At 33.8% G+C, this 23,299-nt stretch overlaps 1 protein-coding gene across 4 annotated transcripts in view; it reads right to left on the reverse strand.

The window, feature by feature from the left end:
* The window catches only part of LOC118194443 (tRNA pseudouridine synthase-like 1), a 115,278-nt gene that overhangs the window by 86,502 nt on the left and 5,477 nt on the right, over positions 1 to 23,299 (reverse strand). For all 4 annotated transcript variants that reach the window (XM_085819820.1, XM_085819817.1, XM_085819819.1 and 1 more), the window contains exon 3: positions 11,092 to 11,285. In XM_085819820.1, the coding sequence (XP_085675946.1) occupies positions 11,092 to 11,285 (194 nt within the window). The remainder of the gene's footprint in view (positions 1 to 11,091; positions 11,286 to 23,299) is intronic.

Here is a 23,299-nt window from a genome sequence, read left to right on the forward strand (position 1 = left end):
CGGCCATTCTAAGACGTCTTGTCATGGCAGACTCACATGCGCCCGATGCTCACAGATTGGCCACGATTCTGATAATTGTACCGCTGTGCCTTTGTGTATAAATTGCAAGGGTGACCACCCAGCATTTTCTCGCTTGTGCCTAAAATGGAAATCGGAAAAAGAAATCCAGACTACAAAAGCTACTAGGAACATCTCTTACGCCGAAGCCAGAAGATTAGTCCAGAGCACACAGTTTCGACCAAATAAATCATACGCCAGCGCTGTAAAATTATCTCATACAGTTGCCACCCAAACATCAATAGGCACACAGACCCTACCAAATAAAACCCAACCGTCTACACCCAACAAGAAAAAAGAAAATGCAACCCATATAGTACAAAAAAAAAAAAAAAAAAAAAAAAAGAAACAGTTATTCAAAGTAAACCCAAAACTACCACACAAAAAATATTAAATAAAAATAGAAGTCACAGCAATAGCTCTCTTGATGAGATGATTTCTGAATCCGCGAATTCAGACAGTATGGAAGTAGAAGAGGGTCTAGAAGTTCCCAGGCATCTACTTCCACGAAAAACAAAAGAACAGCAGAGAAAGAACAAAATCCATTCATAATGGCCACCCTTGTGTCATGGAACTGTCGCGGTTTCCACCGAAACTTGCTTGACATCAAATCTATAATAAATGCATATCATCCTGTGTGCTTAGCAGTACAGGAAACAAATCTGAAACCAGAACAGCAAGCAAAACTTCGGAGGTTTTCTTTCGTCAGGAAGGAAAACCTTGCAGGTGAGCGTGCCAGTGGAGGTGTAGGTCTCCTCACCTCACTGGATTATCCCTCAAATGTACTTTCTTTGACGACATCCCTCCAAGCTGTCGCTACTCAAATAAATTTTGATATTGTTGTTTCATTTGTTTCTTTGTATTTGCCTCCAAATGAGAACATTTATCAGCAAGATTTAAATAATCTCATAGAGCAGCTGCCTGAGCCTTTTATCATAATGGGAGATTTTAACGGCCATAGTGCGCTCTGGGGTAGTAAAGTTACAAATTGCCGAGGAAGACAAATTGAGCAGATGATTGAAGATCATAGCCTTTGTCTCCTGAATAATGGGCAGGATACTTACTTTCATGAACCTTCAAGGACATTTCACGCTCTCGACCTTGCCATCTGTTCATCATCTCTGTTGCCATTTTGCACTTTTAGTGTTGGAAGTGATTTCTACAACAGCGATCATGATCCCATTTTTGTGTCTCTTGCACGAAGAGGAGCAAACCCCTTGTCTAGACTCCCTCGGTTTATATTAGATAGGGCAGACTGGGAACTCTTCTCTTCCATAGCAGAGATCACAGATGAAATGGTAGAAGATGCGCATATCGATGATGCTGTTGATGCTGCTACTGATACTATTATTAAGGCAGCTATGCTTTGCATTCCTAGAACATCAGGAAAAATACTTAAATATTCGAAACCATGGTGGAAACGTGACTGCCATGAAGCACTGAAAAAAGCATGGGGTATTTTTCGTAGATATCCTATTCTGCGAAACCTCATAGCATTTCAAAGACCCAAAGCAAATGCACGAAAAGTAAGGAGGCAGAGCCAAAAGAATTCTTGGATTTCATATGTGTCGTCAATAACATCCTCCACGCCTAGTAAGCGAGTTTGGGAAAGAGTTCGAAAAGCATGCGGAATATATAAAGAACACTCACTTTCCTTTCTGGGAAAAGATGGCCGAGTGCTTAGCTCCATAGAAGAAATTCCGAATACTATTGGTGAGGCATTTGCTGCCATTTCTTCCAGCAGAAACTATTCACCTGCATTTCTCTCTATCAAGTATCACTCTGAAATAAATCCCATCGCATTCAACTCTTCCAAATCTGAGCCTAACAATAGAGATTTTACTATGCCGGAATTAAAGAGAGCTTTGTTGCAGACACATAGGTCCTGTCCGGGTCTGGGTGGCGTGTATTATGAAATGCTAAAGCATCTGTCCTATAAGTCACTGACTGCCCTTCACACACTTTACAATAGAGTGTGGAAGGAGCGTACTTTTCCCAGTGCATGGAGGAGAGATGTTGTAATTCCTATTGCGAAGCCAGAGAAAGATCCAAGAAATCCCTCCAACTATCCACCAATTGCCCTTACCCGTTGTGTTTGCAAATTGTTTGAAAAGATGGTAAACAGCCGCCTAGTCTACTTCTTGGAAAAGAAGTCTAGTCCCTTATCAAAGCGGTTTTCGAAAGGGGAGAACTACCGTATATAATATGCTCCTTTTAGAGACATCCATTCGAAAAGCTTTTGTAAGAAGGAGTCACATTGTCTTGGTATTTTTTTACATTGAGAAAGCTTATGATAAGGCATGGTGATACGGTATACTTCGGGATCTTCACGAGAGTGGCTTGCGCGGCAACCTACCAATTTTTATTCAGAATTTCTTGAATACTAGAACATTTCAAGTAAGGATTGGCTCTGTTTTGTCAGATGTTTTTGAACAAGAAGAGGGTGTGCCTCAAAGCTGTTTGCTTAGTGTAACTCTTTTCAGCCTAAAAATAAATTCTGTATTAAAACAACTTCCTCCCACCATTTCAGGTTCTTTATATGTTGATGATCTACAAATTAGCTGTCGAGGTGTGGATATGAGACATGTAGAGAGACAGCTCCAGATCGCTTTGAACAGGATCCAGGAATGGGCAAAAAGACAAGGATTTACGTTTTCGAAACAGAAGACTGTCTGTGTGCATTTTTGTAGAAAGCGAGGTCTCCATCCTGAACCTGAATTATACCTTAATGGGTCTGTGATTCCAGTAGCATCTGAAGTAAAATTTTTAGGGGTGATGTTCGACCAAAAAATTGACTTTCCTTCCTCATGTCCTAAACCTGAGAAAAAAGTGTACGAAAATTTTAAATATTTTAAAAGTCCGGGCGAACACCTCCTGGGGTGCAGAGTGTTGCTCCATGCTTTGCATTTACAGAGCTCTTATTGGCTCTAGACTAGACTACGGCTCAGCTGTTTATGGATCCGCTCGGTCTTCAGTGTTGTGAAAACTAGACCCTGTTCATCATGAGGCTCTACGGATTTTTTCTGAAGCCTTCAGGAAGTCTCCTGTCCAGAGCCTTTATGTTGACTGTTACAAACCATCACTCCGTTTGAGGCGTGAGGAGTTGTCTCTTTTACAGTATTTTAACATTTTATCTCAACCTGACCATCCTTATAATTTGTGTATACGTGATAATAGCTGTGACCTTTTATTTGAGGCACATCCATCCTGTGTGCCTTCTTTTCCTGTCAGAGTTCGTCCCCTCATTGAAGAATTCTCCCTGTCTGATATTTCCCCACAGGTAGTACAGCATTTTGAAATTGCACCTTGGGAAAATGCACAAATCCACCTTTTTGTCATTTTCCACAATTACAGAAAGACAACTACTAATGAGAGCATCTACAAACAAATTTTTGCTGAGCACAGGCACAGTTACAGGAGTTATGTTCCCATATATACAGATGGATCTAAGTCAGCTTGCCATGTTGGCATGTCATTTATAATTGGTGACCACATGGAAGGCAGACGTTTACACGATGCTTCCTCTGTCTTAACCTCCGAACTGACTGCCATATTTTATGCGCTTTTGTACATCTCAATGCTGCACCATCGAAAATTCATTGTATATACGGACTTCTACAGTGCACTGAAAGCTTTAGAATCCTTTTCTAGCACTGAGAATCCTGTGATAGTAGATGTTCTCAAGTTGAATATTAAATTAACACGTGGTGGATTTGAACTTCTGTACTTCTGGGTCCCCGGACATACAGGAATAAAGGGCAATGAGCTGGCAGACATTGCAGCGAAATCTGCTGTTGAAATGTCCAGCCGCCTCATCCCTTTTAAAGATATCCGTTGTGTTAAAAAAAGAAGATCCGAAAGAAATGGCAGCAACTTTGGGACATTCAACTTCATAACAAGTTGAGAAGGGTGAAGCCTAAAATAGAGCATTGGGATACTACTAGCAATCGCATGGAGGAAGTTCTTTTGACTCGCCTTAGAATTGGTCACAGTAGAGTGACACATAACTACCTTCTGAAAGCTGAGAATGAGCCTGTTTGTGCAACTTGTAATGTTTGTCTTTCAGTCTATCACAGTTTAATTGAATGTTCATATTTTAATAGTCTTCGTGAGGAGTATTTTAATAGCTGCGACCTGCCTCTCGACCATTTAATTGGAAGAGAGGTCAATAACAATTTGTTTCACTACCTCAAGGAAACAGGTTTCTATTATTTAATTTGAATTTTGTCCTGAGATTTTATGTTAGAATTTTAATCAATCACATGTTTTAGGATTTTATATCTATACTGTATATCTCATTATCTGATCATAATCAGCATTTTCATCCCACCATTTCATTATCTTTTTACTTGCCACGGTTTTAAAAGTGCTGTTGTCTTTAGACATTTTTTTTTTTCCTTTATCTAAAAGCTATAGTTTTTATGTTGAAAAATTAATCCTGCGTCTGGTGCATATGGCCTCTAGAGCTTTGCGCCATATATTTACTACCACCACCACTTTGTGCCTAGTCATAGAAATTTTTTAAAAGAAATGTAAAATACCTAGTCTTTGTGTCTAGATAATCCTAAACTTTCTCCTTTTCATTTTATGTTTATATCACAGATTTAGCATTCCATCAGCGCCATCAACAATTGTCTCAACAAGACAAAGCAGGTGCTTACGAAACATACTACAAAAGTACAATAGAAATGATTTTATGCTACAATAAAACAAAATTCTCGCTGTACTTATAATATTTTACCAAAGATTGAAGAAATTAAAACTTTCTAATTTTACTTAATAAATAGGTAAGAAAAGATAATAAATTGAAAAACATATGAATTTCATTTTTTTAGGCTGTCCTATATATATATGTCAATGGATAAATTCAGAACTATGAAGTTACAAGGAATTATTTTCTTTCAAGCACTTTCTTTTGAATGAAATAGTACAAAACAACTCTAACATAATCCAATATTGCATTTTTCACAAATAGCTGTTGGTTTCCTAGAACAATTTTTTAACTGACAATCATGCTGACGTTCATCAGGGTTTTTGACAATCACATGATCAGGTTTGCATTTTCAAAAAGTCAGGATTTCTCTGCTGCACACCTAATTTTCTGCCTTGAATGTTTGTCGGAACTGATAATCCCAAATAGCTGGTTTATTATAGCCCATCAACATTCTAAAAAATCAAGAGCTTCAGTTGTGGTGAATAATTTTGTTAAATTCCAGGATGCTAAAAGCACTTAGAAATAATAGCCAGTACCACTTTTTATCTTTTGTAGAGGAAAATGATATGTTTCCATATAGCTGTCAAACACATCCACACCATTCTTATGTAAGCAGTAATACAGTCTTTCCGGACGTCCATAATCTATAATCCGGACTTCAAAGCTATAAACTTTCTGCGCATGCGTAGCATTTACACATGCGCATATGCATTTATGCAGCCACATAATACCTTTACGCATGTGCATAATATGTTTACGCATGTGCGTTTAATGTATAACGGACAGTTTAAGCTAGGCTAAAATTATCCAATTATCTATTTCAGTTGATGTTGCAGATTGCGTTGTTCCTTAATCTTCTAATTGGATCCGGCTTATTATTTTTTGCAGACTGTTGGAGCAATTTTATAAGCTTGAACTTTCGAATATGTCAAAAAGAATTTCCGATTCTGGAGCTGTCAAAGGATCTACAAAGCAAAAGCATGTTTCAATGCCCATCAAACAAAAAGTGGAATTGCTGCAAGAAATGGATACAGGCATATATCCTTTGTTTCTCTAACCATTCCGAAATCTGTTTATCAATTTCATGCTGCTCCGTGGGAAAGGGAGGAACCGTCGTGGCGCGCAGTGAACTGGAAGCTGATCTGTCAGCACTATCCTTATCTTCAGGGCAGATGTTCTTATTTTATTCGGCTTATAATTCCTTACTAAATGTAATATTTCATCTCGATGTACTCCGTCTTTGATATGATTTAAATCAAATTCCTCATCATTATAAATATCACGAATACACATCAAATAGTTTTCTTGTTGCAATTTTTTAATTTCGACTATGCGTAATGTGTGCTTTACGCATGCGCACATTGAAATAAATGTTTAATAAAGTAAACAAATAAATATTAAGCTTTTTTTTTGTAAATTTTGATACCCTTTAGATCATAATTGCTCTTTATTTCATAAATTACGGTTTCATATTTTTAATTTTATAATTTCTGCATGCCATCTTACCAGATTTAAACTGATGATCTATAATCCGAAATCGCTGAAGTCCCGACGACTCCGGATTAAAGACTTTTGACTGTACATGCTGGAATATCAACTTGCTTGAATCCACTTTTGACTTGCCCCCTAGATCCTCAACACACTGATACTACTTTGTTATCATACCAGTGAACCGCTACGATTTCATTATTTGAATGGAATTGCTGATCAGCTGTGCCCCGATCCATCTTCTTCCTCACTCTGATTGATTTTAGTGGGCAATTGGTCATTCTATTATTCCAGTAACAAAATGAGTTTTAGAATGACATGAATCTTGAGAAAATATTTCTGAAGCACGTGAGGCATGCAATCTTCCCAATCAGATTTTGGCACATATATTTCATCATGTTTATTTCCCACTAAAACTTCCACAGTTCCTGCTACATTTTCATCACAAATAGCTTGGCTGGGTCTAGTCTTAGTGCAATCATAGTCTATTTCTTCCTTGTCTCTGCCTGCATCTGGATCAGGTGGTATTACTACCATTACCAGCTCAATACCTTCAATATCTTCATTATTTAATGTCATCAAATATCCTAAAGTTTCTTCAGCTGTCATAAATTTTCGACTCAATTCAGAAGGGTAAAATTAAATATACCTCAAAAAATAAACATTTACAAGAGTAAATTTCTTTCAAAAAATAAAACATGTGAAACAGCCTTCAGATACTAAATAGAACTTTTTATGAAAGGGGAGGCAAGACAATTAGTAGTTGACAGCTACATTTTGCAGCAAGAGGATGAAACAGACTTAACCATTTTACTCCAAAGGGTGTTACATTTTAGCGTCATATAATAGTGGATTTTACCATTGTACTATAGGACACTCTAAAAAAGAAAGGAAAAGGAGGATCTATAATACATTTTTCTTTCTGATTTTTTGTTATTCACCTTAATGGAGACCTATTTTATTTTAAATGAATCAATACTTTTTATTTTACTCTTTTCTTTTCTTTTTTTTTTTTTTTTCTTTTTCTTTTTTTTCTTTTTTTTTTTTTATGCATTAAAAGAATGAAGCACAAAAAATCAAAATTAGTCCTTTTTTGTACGTTTTTAAAAAACAGATTTGTAAAATTAAAAATTTAAAAGAAATAGCTAATATAATAACCAGCTTTCTAGCAATAATATAATGTAAAAGAAATAGCTGAAACATTACTGCTTTTTTGTACAGCCATCAAATACGCTATATCCTGTATATAGGACAATGGCAGAATATGGGTGTAAAAGGAGGTTGCATAATTATTTAACTACACTAAAAAATACTTACAGAATTTTGATTTAAAGGCATTATAACAATGTAATAATTCTTCTTCCACAGAAATATATGTTATCATTATGTCATTAATAATGCAGGAAATCTCCAAATTGCATTCAAATTATATGAAGTTTTTGACTGAACATAAATATAATTTTCCTGTTTCTACTAATTTTGAAGAATGTCTTTACATATATGCGGATATCTACTATAACCAATAGATAGTTATAAAAACACACGCACTTTGACACTAACTTAAAACACTTCATAGAAACATCATCTAAAATTTAACATTTTGATACAACACATAACTCTCAAACACACGTAATTTAAAAAATTCATTAATTCCAGTTTCTTAAGTATTTAGTATTAATCAATTAACGATGTCAGAAAAAATTAGTTCCATGTCTTATATTTCATCTTCTAAATTTATACATTATGCAATATGCAAATTATAGCAAAATCAAAAAAACTGTGAGCACTGATTGGAAATATATAAACAGAAATGATGAATGAATTTTTCTCACATTTCTCAATCATGCTATTTTTCTTTAATCAAAAAGAGCCTTTTTTGGCACTATAGCAACCATCTAAGCAGAAGTCACCAAACTCTGGCAACCATGTGCATAACAAATCTTCAGCTAACCATGCCCACTGTAAATTCCAATCCAAAAATTCACTAAATCCCTTTTTCGTCTGTAAGAAATTGCAAAACTGCGCCAAGGTGGTTGCACTAATACGTAAGCACAACTTTTTTTAAATATTTTTACTTAAAAGTGTAAACAGAAGGAATACTTGAAAACAGCAGCATAACAATAAGCAAGATATTCTATTATTTTAGGAAATATTAATCAACATTTTCAATACTTTTTGTGATAAAAATACTGCAAAGAAATATATATATCATAGCACATTGAAAATTTATATTTAAAAAAATACTTATTCTTTCTGTACTTTCCCCTTTTCTAAAAAAGGGGGAGGGCAAATTTAAAATGAATGAATACATTAAACTAATATAAAAAATAACCAACAGAAAAAGCAGATGTGTTGCTGTTCTGTTTACCAAAGTCATTACCCCACCAAGATCTATTGAAATTTAAACAATTAATAAGCTTTTTCCCCCTCGTATTTAAAAAAAATCATAGGATTTAAAAATACTTAATCTATCTATCTATAGCTACATAAAATATATTTGGTACCTGTAATATATTTGATGTTAATATATTACATATTATACCATGGACTGTGAAATTATTGCCAAGCAGTGCAATTTAGCACCAATTACAGATAAGCATGCCATCGCAACACATATATCTGCAGTTTCGTCTCATGTAACATGGATTGATTCTTGATAAGCCACTTTTTGTTTTTATGAAAAAATACTCTAAAAGTTAGCCATTACTTTTTTTATTTTATTTTGAAAAAAAAAATCAAAATTTAGAACTTAGCTATTACAGAACAACAAGGAGTGCATTGTTCTAAAAGTTATGGGATCCTGCCATTTAAAAAAATACTGTGTATTAATTAATGGACACAATATGGTCAGCTAAATATGACCAACAAAGTAATAATATACTGGAACAATTACTGCAAGAAGATTGTACACAGCATTCTAAACAGAGCTTCCAGTAATATTGCAGGATCTAACAAAATAGTAAAAATTAACGAAAGCCTTTTTATGAAAATCAAAAACAAAGCAGATCAAATAATTATTATTTATTAAATAAATAGGCATCAGTAATTTCAGAATTCTGCAAGAATGATTCCCACACTTTGGCAAGATCTCCGACAAATTTTGTGATTCAATGATAGTCAACTTTCACAGTTAATGGGATAATACATGAGTATCATAAATTTTTTACAAGAATAAATCATTAATTATCATATTAAGTTCACAAATTAAATTATCATATTATGGTCATATGTTTTTTACATTTTTCTTATTTTAAGCATTTATCTATCAAATTTTACATATTACAGTTGCATTTTATTTTGAGTATTTCTCATTTCATTACCATTTACATAAAAGGAAAAATAGAATTACAAAACAGTTTTTGCCTCCCATCTTTCAATTTTAGAACACCCGTATATGTTAACATGTACTCTTTACAACTGAATTTATTTGCACTGCATATTTAGATATTTAATCTCTAAGATAACTTTATGCAATTATAATGGAATTCTGTTGAATTTTCATCTAAAAATTTTTTTAAACTATACACGTTTTACTTTATGTTTTCATTATAAGTATCCAAAAAGTACGAAGCAAAATTCTCCCCAATTATATCACACAAAATATGTAACATTAATTTAATTTAATATTGTATGGTCAAAAGTCGTTAATCCGGACTCGTCGGGACTTCAGCGATTCCGGATTATTGATTTTTCCGGATTATAGATCATCAGTTTAAATCTGGTAAGATGGCATGAAGAAATTATAAAATTAAAAATATGAAACCGTAATTTATGAAATAAAGAACAGTTATGATCTAAAGGTTATCAAAATTTACCAAAAAAAGCTTAATATTTATTTGTTTACTTTATTAAACATTTCTTTCAATGCAAGTTGTTTAAGTTGCTTCGTTTTTTATGTGATAATACAATCTCTTTAATTCTATAAACAGACATAATTTCTTGTTCAGTTACAAAGTTCCGCTGTTCAAGTCCTATAAATGCTGTGTCAAGAATACCGACTAATTTGTCAATCAAAATTATTTCGTTTTCAATAACCTCTGTTGCTTTCTTCGCTATCGGAAGCGAATTATAATGACGAGGAATTTGATTTAAATCATATCAAAGACGGAGTACATCAAGATGATATACTACATTTAGTAAGGAATTATAAGCCAAATAAAATAAAAACATCTGCCCTGAAGATAAGAATAGTGCTGACAGATCAACTTCCAATTCATTGCGTGCCGCAGCATTAAAGATAAACAAAGTTTAGATAAACAAACGTTAAAGTTTAGATAAACAAAGGATATGCCTTTATCCATTTTTTGCAGCAATTCCACTTTTTGTTTAATAGACTTCGAAACATACTTTCGCTTTGTAGATCCTTCACATATTAATAAATATATATCAGAAATTCTATTTGACATAATCGAAAGTTCAAGCTTACTTTTATAAAATTGCTCTAACAGTCTGCAAGAAATAATAAGCCGAATCCAATTCAAAGATTAAGGAACAACGCAATCTGCAACATTAACTGAATTAGATAATTTTAGCTTAGCTTATACCATCCGTTATACATTAAACGCGCATTCGTAAACGTATTTTGTGCACGCCCACACGCATATTCGCAGCTGTAAAGGTCTTAGGCGCATGCGTCAACGCAATGCATGCGCAGAACGTTTGTAGCTTTGAGGTCCGGATTATAGATCATTCCAGATTATGGGTGTCCGAATTAAAGACTTTTGACTGTATCTACAATTGATGTGGTAAAGTATAATTTATTATGCCATTTTTAAAGAACAGCAAGCAAATTTCATCATCGAAAAATGTATCAATTACAATAGAATACTTACAAAATTTCATGATTGTTGTCTTTCAAGTACGAATTTAAACGTCTTGTAATGAAATGTGGTTGGAAAACTTCTCCAGAAATGCTATGGACTAACTCTGCATGAAAAGTATTCACAAGAGCATGAACACCTTTATCAGTTCGACTAGCAAAGCTTGTGAGAGGAACATTCTGGGGATTTAAAGACTGAAGAGCATTCTATAAGAAATACATTTTTATTAATATTTGATACTATATTTTTAATAACTATCAAAAATACATACTACAGTGCTATTCATAAAAATAATTCAAATTTTTACTACTTTTAAGCCCTGATATTTTATATGCAGTTATGTACAGTCAAAAGTCATTAATTCGGACACCCATAATCCGGAATGATCTATAATCTGGACCTTAAAGCTACAAACTTTCTGCGCATGCGTCGCATTGACGCATGCGCATAGGCATTTATGCATGCGCGTAAGACCTTTATGGCTGCAAATATGCGTGTGCGCATGCGCATAATACATTTACGCATGCGCGTTTAATGTATAACGGATGATATAAGCTAAGCTAAAATTATCTCATTCAGTTAATGTTGCAGATTGCGTTGTTCCTTAATCTTCGAATTGGATCCAGCTTATTATTTTTTGCAGACTGTTAGAGCAATTTTATAAAAGTAAGCTTGAACTTTCGATTATGTCAAATAGAATTTCTGATATATATTTACTAATATGTAAAGGATCTACAAAGTGAAAGTATGTTTCGAAATCCATTAAACAAAAAGTGGAATTGCTGCAAAAAATGGATAAAGGCATATCCTTTGTTTATCTAAACTTTAACGTTTGTTTATCTAAACTTTGTTTATGTTTAACGCCACGGTGAGCAATGAATTGGAAGTTGATCTGTCAGCACTATCCTTATCTTCAGGGCAGATGTTTTTATTTTATTTGGCTTATAATTCCTTACTAAATGTAGTATTTCATCTCGATGTACTCCTTTGATATGATTTAAATCAAATTCCTCGTCATTATAATTCGCTTCCGATAGCGAAGAAAGTAACAGAGGTTATTGAAAACGAAAAAATTTCGATTGACAAATTAGTCAGTATTCTCAACACAGCAATTATAGGACTTGAACAGCGGAACTTTGTAACTGAACAAGAACTGTTACAAAGACTGAACAAGTAACTGTTAACTGTTTATAGAATTAAAGAGAATGTATTATCACATAAAAAACGAAGCAACTTAAACAACTTACATTGAAAGAAATGTTTAATAAAGTAAATAAATAAATATTAAGCTTTTCTTTTTTGTAAATTTTGATACCCTTTAGATCATAATTGTTCTTTATTTCATAAATTACGATTTCAGGTTTTTAATTTTATAATTTCTGCATGCCATCTTACCAGATTTAAACTGATGATCTATAATCCGGAAGAATCGATAATCCGGAATCGGCGAAGTCCCAACGAGTCCAGATTAACGACTTTTGACTGTATTTAACATTACATAATTACACTCACGTATTACATATTTTAGTTTACAATTATGCAGTATAAAGGAACAAAATAATATGATCATATTTGCAAACTAATATTTAATATTATTACATTTTAAGGACTGATTCTTAGCTACAGTTACGTATTATATGTTACTGGATATGTACAAAAGTTCTACTCATTTTACAGATGCAAATTGTGATGGAATGACTTACCACAAACATGAAAATGAGTGACTAGACTATTTTTCAATAAAAAGAGGTATTTCTCTTTTCTTTGGGGGGGGATAAGCATCCAGATACTCATTTTTATATAATATATTAAGCATATAAAGATGCTAAATTTACTGAATAATTTGTGTTTTTAATGATTTAAAATGAAAAGTCACAAGGAGTACTTCAGAACACTGCTCATTGTACAAAGTCTGAAAAAAAAAACAATGCTGCAATTATAGCATTTGTCAGGTATGTGGAGAAGATACAATTGATGATCAAATATGATGTCCCTAGTTTCAGAAAGGATGGAGACAGAGTCTAGATGAGTCACATTCTGCTCATCAGTTGTTTCTGATAAAGTTCTGATGAAAAGAAAAAAAAAAAAAAAAAAAAAAAAAAACCATTCGTTCCTTCTTTCAAATAATGTTGTTTATCTTATATTTTTAATTATAATTGTTATTAATTTTAAGCAATTTTTTCTTTTTCGAATTGCATTTTACTTGTTTACGTTGGTTGCATAGTTTCTTTTGAATAACTGTTTTAAAAATTTATATTTAATCATTCGAACTGCATAGTTTCAATCAAAGGCGCATCGTTTATTATTTTTTTTTTCAAATAGTTTTCTTTATACTATATTTTTAGTCATAGTCACTATTTTAGGTAACTTTTAAATTTTTAGACTTTTATTTTAATTGTTAGTGTTGCATTGTCTCTTCAGATAATTATTTTAAAATTTTCTATTTATTCATTCGAACTGAGCATTTTAAATATATTTATTAATATAATTTTTCCAGAATTTGATTATATTTATTTGAATTGAGTTTCTTTTGGAAGATTACTTTTTAACTCAGACTATGATGCATTTGAAAACTGCATATATTAAAAGAGAAAATACAGTAAAGCACACTTAACACACCTTTCAATGTTCTGTTTAGAAAAGATATGTATTAATAAGAGAGATGTATAACCAACACTTTAACTTAGGATGACTTGCATACACTGCTTTAAACAGTTTTATCATTGTGGCCATTGCTTTACACAACTTTATCCTACATTTGGTTTCTTAAAATGTTATATTACAGGGTTTATATAGCTTTCGGCTTGTGTTCGAGAATACTCTGGGCTAAGAACATTCTGGGTAAGAATTCGTTTCAGAAGGTCCTCCATCCGTCCATGGCATATCGCCAATCTTGTCGCCAAATGAGAGATTTCTTGCCAAATGCGGCAACCCTGCATTTCCCTGCCATTTTACGGCAACCCTAAATCTGCTTTGCGGAGAAGCTATCTCACCGCGCCTGTGCATTTCGTAGCAGCCTTATATTCCTATAGACACGAAACAAAAAAAAAAAAAAAAAAAAAAAATCTTAAAGAAATTACATTACGCCCAACAGGCGTTTTTTTAACGTTTTATATGTTACTTTTATTTATTAAATATCACGGTCTTCGCACTTAAACCATAAAATTCAATTTAAAAGCAATATTGCAAAGTAATTTTGAAACAAGCATATCTCTAGAATTTTCAATACACAGTCTCGCGCGCTGCAGATAAAAATATTTTTTCTTTTTCCATACAGTTTAGCCATTGCTCGCTTTGAAATCTCTAAGTTTGTTAATCAAAAATTCGTTAAGGTGTTACAAAATATGAAATCGAATCAAATTTCAAGTTCTAAATTAGAACTTCCAGATGCCCATATTCGGTGGAGGATTACGTTATTCAAAATTGGATGGCTCTAGATAGCGTTGTTTTATCACAATGCGAGAAACATACATACATTTATGCAGAATTTCCTTTATTTAATTTCTTTAAATGTAATGCAAGGCAATATTATTTGAGGGCAACAATTTGAAAAGTGAAACGAATAAAGGTTTCAACACAAAATGCCAAAACGAAATTAATAGACCTTCTGAGGTAAAGCCCTTTGGGCTAAAAATGGGCTACAAGCGTTTCAAACGTCAAACATATTCAAATTTTAAATTATGCGAGGCAACAACTTTCTGTTTGGGGTAGATTTTAATCAAAAGCCTATCGATTTCGGGGACAATCAGGTGCAGGCGCCTCTTCATCAGGAGCAAAGAATTTTACAACGAAGAGAAAGAAACGGCTATATTTTTAATACGAGGGTTGGAACTTTAATAGTGGCAACTATTTATTTACAAGGGATACAAAAGTGATTCATGTCACCATGTTTTACAGTCCTTCAATATAGTCGCCAGCATTGTGTACAACCCGTTTCCAACGATGTGGAAGTCGCAGAATACCTGTAGCAGCGCCTGTTTTGTTGATAGTTTGAATGGACCGGTCTACTGCCACAAGAATCTCAGGAACAGTTTGGAAGCAAGTGCCACGAAGTGGTTCCTTCATATTAGGAATTAAGTCATAGTCACAAGGGCTTAGATCTGGGGAGTATGGTGGATGATAAAGCAGTTCCCAGCCCCATCGCTTGAACAAATCAGTCACAGCTTGCGTTGCATGCAGCTGAGCACTGTCATGCAAAATGAGAGGAGCGTTCTGCAGAAAGTGTCGCCATTTTTTTCTCAAAGCTGGTGGGAGATTGTGCTCCAAAAATGAGCAGTAATACTGCGCAGTGACGGTCAGCTGTGGGGGAACGGTATGCATTAGGATGACACCATCACAGTCGTACACGAGAATCATCATAACTTTCACATTGCTGGGGTTCTGACGAAATTTCGAATGTCGTGGTGACCCATGATGACGCCATTCCTTTGATTGGCGTTTCAATTCTGGCTGGTATGATCGGGCCCAAGTCTCATACAGCGTAATGATACGGCATAAAAAAGCATCTCCTTAGCACTCATAGCGCTCCAGGTGGGTTCAGGCAGCATCGTATTGTAGCCATTTCTGCATTTCCGTCAATTGATGTGGAACCCATCGTGAAGCAATTTTTCACATGGACAGGCGTTCCTTCAGAATGTGCAGCACAGTCGTTTCCTAATCCTGTTTGTCCAGCCAGCTGATGAATCGTTTGGCGGCGATCACTGTCCATTAGTGCGGCAATAGCTTGCACGTGTGCATCGCTGACACTCGGACGACCTGGCTGCAGCATGTCTGCCATGTTTTGGCGTCCTTCATTGAATGCTTTCACCCATCTTGCTACGGTTCTGTAAGGCAATGCAGATTCCCCACAAGCCTCTTGAAGCCCTTGATGACACTGTCGTGCTGTACAACCTCTGGCACATTCAATTTTTATTGAACATCATTGTTCTTGTTTTAAAAACATCCTGACAACACTTACTTTAGACCGCGAGCTAATACAAGAATCCGTTCTTCGCGTCACTCCGCATGCACGTGACGTAGGCAGGACGAGTCTTTTGCTGAGAGGTAAGGTAGGTATGTAGTTCACGTGTGGTATATGCGATATTTGGTTTTGTTGCATAGCATTTTTTCAGCTGTGTTGCCACTATTAAAGTTCCAACCCTCATATTTTATCTATTGCAACATTGAAATAGATAAAATATAATTTATATCTATTTCAATGTTGCAGAGTCTCATTTAGAAGACACACTTCTTGTAGGTAATTACACCAATCCATAGTTGTATTTCAGAATAATTCCAGTTCGTAATAGATTTTAACTGACATATGTTCCCTTGTGCAACAACAAATAAAGTTAACAGCAGTTCACTTTATTTGTTGTTAAATGACATACAGCTATCTTGAAACCAGTTTTCAATCTATATTCTAATATTTTGCTTTCAATTTTTCACACTGCATTTCCATAACATTTAGTCATTAAAGAAGTCACTTCAAAGAATGCAAATTTTTGCATTCTCCATTGTTGGACTAAAAGCTATCATTTCTGAAAGAAATGCAACACTTTTATTTTTCATTAGCTGGCAAACTCCACACAGTCACATTACAATTCGTTAAAGCAAAAACAAATACGTGCAATGCAAAAAGAAATAGAAATCAGAGAAAATGCCCATTAAATTTCAAAAGTGCACATTCACATGTACTCAAATACAAATTTGTTATGCCCATATCTGGATCACCAAATAAATACTTTTTAGCAATATTGTGAGTTGTCCCACAAATACATTGGTAAAATGGTGGTTTTATCAATACATTTTCATAATGTTTTAGTGGTTAATCAGAAAATACCACAAATGGTTATGAATATTATTTCTACAAGATATTTGACTATATGGCATATTTCTGTTTTAATGACAATCTCTTTAAATTGAGAAACTTTCTGAGAATTTAATCTTAAACTTAAAAAAAAAATTTTTTTTAATCATTATTCAGCAGAGAAAATCAAATGACATAAAAGGCGAAAATAATGTATGGCATCTTTAAGCATAAATAAGCACTTACACATTCATGCAGAATTTGGCGATTTTTTACAGATGATAAAGAATGATGACATTAAGTCATCATTCAATTCAATTGCAAAATTTACTTATTACAGTACAGAGGGTGTTCACACATTTTTGTAATGATTTTGATTTCCTCCATGAATGTAAATATTAATTTTAAAATACAAATGTGATAAGGTTTAATTATCATCTGCAGCATTCAAAATATTCTTTTCTTTAAAATGTCACTGAAAAATAAACAATGGATCGAAGGCTATATTTTTTCACTGTCCGAAGAGAAATATTCTTTGAGAATTATTAAAAAAAGATGTAAAAAGAATGGTTTTACTATTTTTACACGTAAAATGAGTGACATAATTAATATGAAAGGAAAGAAACATCAAAGTTTACATCTGACTGGGAAAAAGGCAAAAAAAATGGATAATCAACAAAGGTATGTACAGCTCTTATTAAATCTAAAGTTGCGTCTCACATTTTAAAAGTAAATCGAGGACTGGAAGAGCTATTGCAAAATCTTTAAATATCTCTGTAGGAATTGTGAACAAAATTATAAAATCTGATTTAAAGCTAATCAAAACAAAAAACATGATGTTCATCACCTAACACTGAAACATGTTTTCTCGGTGTAAGACTATGTGCAGATTGCTGTACGAAAATTATTTTTCAGGGGACAAATGGAAATATATAGTTACAGTTGATGATGCTTGGATATACTTATCTGACTGCAATAGAAAAAAATTGATTTACTACCGAGAAAGAGAAGAAAAAGACTTAATATGTTGGTTCAGAGAAAACACGGAAAGTTTTTCTAAAGGTTTTATGGTTATTACTGGATTCTCTTATAATACAAAACTTAAAATAAAGAAAGTAGGAAAAAACATCAAAATTAATTTGGATTACTATCAGAAATATGGGTACTTTTTCGTTTCGCTGGCACAAATCTCGCCAAGCAGGCTTTATTGGCGACAACATATCATATACACATATAAGTATACACATAAAAAATGTTAACAGATGTTAGTTCAAAGAATTTTTTATTTTGAAGGCATAAACATTTTAATATCATTTAAAATTTTGTAAAAAGCCAATAAATAAAGATAATAAATTTGTAAAAAGGTTTTAATTTAAGAATTTACTATGCTTTCATGATTCAACACCCTCATCGCAGGTTCATATCATGTGACCCCAAGTGATCTCATCTCATGCAAACTACGCTACAGAAATCTAATTCTCTCAGTAATTATCCACATTAATTTCAAGTTAAATCTTAATTTGGAATACAAGTTTAAATGCAGGAATTATTTCAATTCGTAAGAATAGCTTACTCAGAAATTATGTAAAACTGCAGTGCTGTACTTCGCTAGTGCATTCTCATTAGAATGGATGAATTTAACCCTTGACTTTGCCTTTTCTATATTTTCACCTTCAGGTGAGTGGTGTGATTGCATCCTAATCAACTTAATTACCATGAATGGCCCTAGGGCATAAAATTGAACTATCTGGGTAAAAATTCTATGTCATTGTATTACTTGAAAGAAACAATCAATCTGATAAGAAATGGCTGCGACTTGTTTTGAAGATGAGGCGTAAAAGGTTACCTGCGAAGATATTCTGTTTGACATCAGTTGTACCATTATTGGCGACTTTACCGCCTGCACCGGCAAAACGGAGAAGTACCGAAATATGTTTTAACACCTATTTTTAAAGAAGAAATTCTATCTCTTTATCCAAACAATCTTCACTGAGTTCCATCAGGATAAAGCTCCGAACCATACTTCTAAATTTACTGCTCTATTTTCTGAAAAATGAGAAATGAAACCGGAACTGATCCCTTTACATGCATCCCACCCAAGTCCCCTAATATGTATGCTATGGATTACTGTGCATCTGGACTCTTAAAACAAGCTCTTTATAAGCGGCATCACAAAACATTGGGTGGACTCTGGAAGATCGGGAAATAGGAATGAAATAAAATCAACCTTGATGTTTTAAGAAAAAGGCTTCTATCTTAGAAATCAAGATGTAACATGATAGTTCAATAAAAAGGCTATCAGAATGGACATATTAAAAAATAAAATTCTAAGATTTGTTTATATACAGTCAAAAGTCTTTAATCCGGACCCGTCGGGACTTCGGCGATTCCGGATTATCGATTTTTCCGGATTATAGATCATCAGATTAAATCTGGTAAGATGGCATGCAGAAATTATAAAATTAAAAATATGAAACCGTAATTTATAAAATAATGAGCAATTATGTTCTAAAGGGTATCAAAATTTACCAAAAAAGAAGCCTAATATTTATTTGTTTACTTTATTAAACATTTCTTTTAACGCGCTGATGCGTAAAGCATACCTTACGCATAGCCGAAATTAGAAAATTGCAACCAGAAAACTATTTGATTTGTATTCGTGATATTTATAATGACGAGGAATTTGATTTAAATCATATCAAAGACGGAGTACATCGAAATTAAATACTACATTTAGTAAGGAATTATAAGCCGAATAAAATAAAAACATCTGCCTTGAAGATAAGGATAGTGTTGACAAATCAACTTCCAGTTCATTGCGCGCCGCGACGTTCCCCCCCCCCGCGCAGAGCAGCGTGAAATTGATAAACAGATTTCGGAACGGTTAGATAAACAAAGAATATGCCTTTATCCATTTTTTGTAGCAATTCGTTTTTTGTTTGATGGACATCGAAACATACTTTCGTTTTCTAGATCCTTTGGGAGCTCCAGCATCGGAAATTCTATTTGACATAATCGAAAGTTCAAGCTTACTTTAGAAAATTGCTCTTACAGTCTGCAAAAAATAATAAGCCGGATCCAATTCGAAGATTAAGGAACAACGCAATCATCCACATTAACTGAAATAGATAATTAGATAATTTTAGCTTATACCGTCCGTTATACATTAAACGCGCACGCGAAAACGTATTCTGCACTTGCGCAGACGCATATGCGCAGTCGTAAATGTCTTGGGCGCACGAGTAAAACGCCTATGCTCATGCGTCAATGCGGCGCATGCGCAGAAAGATTTTAGCTTTGAGGTTCGGATTATAGATCATTCCGGATTATGGGTGTCCGAATTAACGACTTTTGACTGTATAAGTCTTTGCAAAATCGTTACAAAAATGTGTGAACACCCTCTGTAAAAGTCTGACTATCCAGAATTCAACTAACCAGAATATTTTTAAAAACTTTTCCCCCAAAAAATTTAGTAAATGAAATATTTATAATGACATTATATGTACAGCTCATAATACTATTAAAGATATACACTGTCACCAACAGTGTGATTTAGCACTAACAATGGATAAGCATGACTTCATGACACAATCATAAGAAGTTCATTTTGCTTTAATATCAATTTGATTTATTCTCAAAAAGGTGATTTAAAGAATGATATATTTTCTATTTCCTCCTTGCATTCTGAAAAACTAATTACAGTCAAAAGTCGTTAATCCGGACTCGTCGGGACTTCGGCGATTCCGGATTATCGATCATCAGTTTAAATCTCGTAAGATGGCATGCAGAAATTCTAAAATCAAAAATATGAAACCGTAATTTATGAAATAAAGAACAATTATGATCTAAAGGGTATCAAAATTTGCAAAAAGAAAAAGCTTAATATTTATTTGTTTACTTTATTAAACATTTCTTTCAATGTAAGTTGTTAAGTTTTGCTTCGTTTCATGTGATAATACTTTCTCTTTAATTCTATTAAACAGATATAATTTCTTGTTTACTTACAAAGTTCCGCTGTTCAAGTCCTATAATTGCTGTGTCGAGAACACCGACTAATTTGTCAATCGAAATTTTTTCGTTTTCAATAACCTCTGTCACTTTCTTCGCTATCGGAAGCGAATTATAATGACGAGGAACTTGTTTTAAATCATATCAAAGACAGAGCATATCGAGATGAAATACTACATTTGGTAAGGAATTATAAGCCAAATAAAATAAAAACATCTGCGCTGAAGATAAGGATAGTGCTGACAGATCAACTTCCAATTCATTACGCGCCCGCCGTTCCCCCCGCCGAGCAGCGTGAAATTGATAAACAGATTTCGGATTTCAAAACATACTTTCGCTTTAGATCCTTTACACATTAACAAATATATATCGGAAATTCTATTCGATATAATCGAAAGTTTAAGCTTACTTTCATAAAATTGCTCTTACAGTCTGCAAAAAATAGTAAGCCGGATCCAATTCGAAAATTAAGGAACAACGCAATCATCAACATTAACTGAAATACATAATTAGATAATTTTAGCTTATACGTCCATTATACATACAACGCACACGCGAAAACGTATTCTGCACTTGCGCACACTCATATGCGCAGTCGTAAAAGGTCTTACGCACACGCGTAAACGTCTATGCGCATGTGCCAACGCGGAGCATGCGCAGAAAGTTTTTAGTTTTGAGGTCCGGATTATAGATCATTCCGAATTAACGACTTTTGACTGTAATATGAGGGATGGCATGAAGTGAAATATCTTCAAAATTACATGATCTGGACATCAAAAGAAGCTATGATATGCAACTTTGAAAATGGATAAACAAAAGCAATGAAACATGAAAAACTATGACAAGCACTTTAAATTTTTATTTGCTGTATCTATAATTCTTATTTTTTTTGTTATCTAACTAAATAAAGAATGATTTATTCATTTAACCCTTTGTGCGCACTATACTTTAAAGTCGGAATTTCAACATATGCAGTCTATCTAGGCCTAAAGGAGCATACTGGTAAAATTTTGTAAAAATTGCACTTACTGTTTTAATTCTGTGGATGTTCCACGAGGTGAGATCGCACTTTTAAGAACTCCATCTGATAGAGCTCTTAAAAGTGCAATTAAGCGAGCATTGCAGTGAAGCACGGAAATTAGCAGAAGCTTTTGTATAGTAATGAAAAAAACACTGTATTATGGCTGTATACATGGTTTTCTGGATATACACAACATTCGAATATACAGTCAAAAGTCGTTAATTCGGACACCCATAATCCGGAATGATCTATAATCCGAACCTCAAAGCTAAAATCTTTCTGCGAATGCGCCGCATTGACGCATGAGCATAGGCGTTTTACTCGTGCGCCCAAGACATTTACGACTGCGCATATGCGTCTGCGCAAGTGCAGAATACGTTTTCGCGTGCGCGTTTAATGTATAACGGACGGTATAAGCTAAAATTATCTAATTATCTATTTCAGTTAATGTTGATGATTGCGTTGTTCCTTAATCTTCGAATTGGATCCGGCTTATTATTTTTTGCAGACTGTAAGAGCAATTTTCTAAAGTAAGCTTGAACTTTCGATTATGTCAAATAGAATTTCCGATGCTGGAGCTCCCAAAGGATCTAGAAAACGAAAGTATGTTTCGATGTCCATCAAACAAAAAACGAATTGCTACAAAAAATGGATAAAGGCATATTCTTTGTTTATCTAACCGTTCCGAAATCTGTTTATCAATTTCACGCTGCTCTGCGCGGGGGGGGGGACGTCGCGGCGCGCAATGAACTGGAAGTTGATTTGTCAACACTATCCTTATCTTCAAGGCAGATGTTTTTATTTTATTCGGCTTATAATTCCTTACTAAATGTAGTATTTAATTTCGATGTACTCCGTCTTTGATATGATTTAAATCAAATTCCTCGTCATTATAAATATCACGAATACAAATCAAATAGTTTTCTGGTTGCAATTTTCTAATTTCGGCTATGCGTAAGGTATGCTTTACGCATCAGCGCGTTAAAAGAAATGTTTAATAAAGTAAACAAATAAATATTAGGCTTCTTTTTTGGTAAATTTTGATACCCTTTAGAACATAATTGCTCATTATTTTATAAATTACGGTTTCATATTTTTAATTTTATAATTTCTGCATGCCATCTTACCAGATTTAAACTGATGATCTATAATCCGGAAAAATCGATAATCCGGAATCGCCGAAGTCCCGACGAGTCCGGATTAAAGACTTTTGACTGTATATGGATAAATGAGAGATGAGAGATATGAGATGAGATAAATTGATGTATATACACAAGTGCTATTTATACACAAGTGCAAGATAAATTTATGTATTACACAAGTCCTGTATACAAAAATATTTACAAATTTTTCGATTTCTTAGCTTTGTGAAATTGTTCAAAGCATGTCACATCTTTTTGATA

This window comes from Stegodyphus dumicola, chromosome 7, assembly GCF_044657685.1.
Source record: "Stegodyphus dumicola isolate Sdum_Otavi_A_Nest chromosome 7, ASM4465768v1".
Classification (NCBI taxonomy): domain Eukaryota; kingdom Metazoa; phylum Arthropoda; class Arachnida; order Araneae; family Eresidae; genus Stegodyphus; species Stegodyphus dumicola.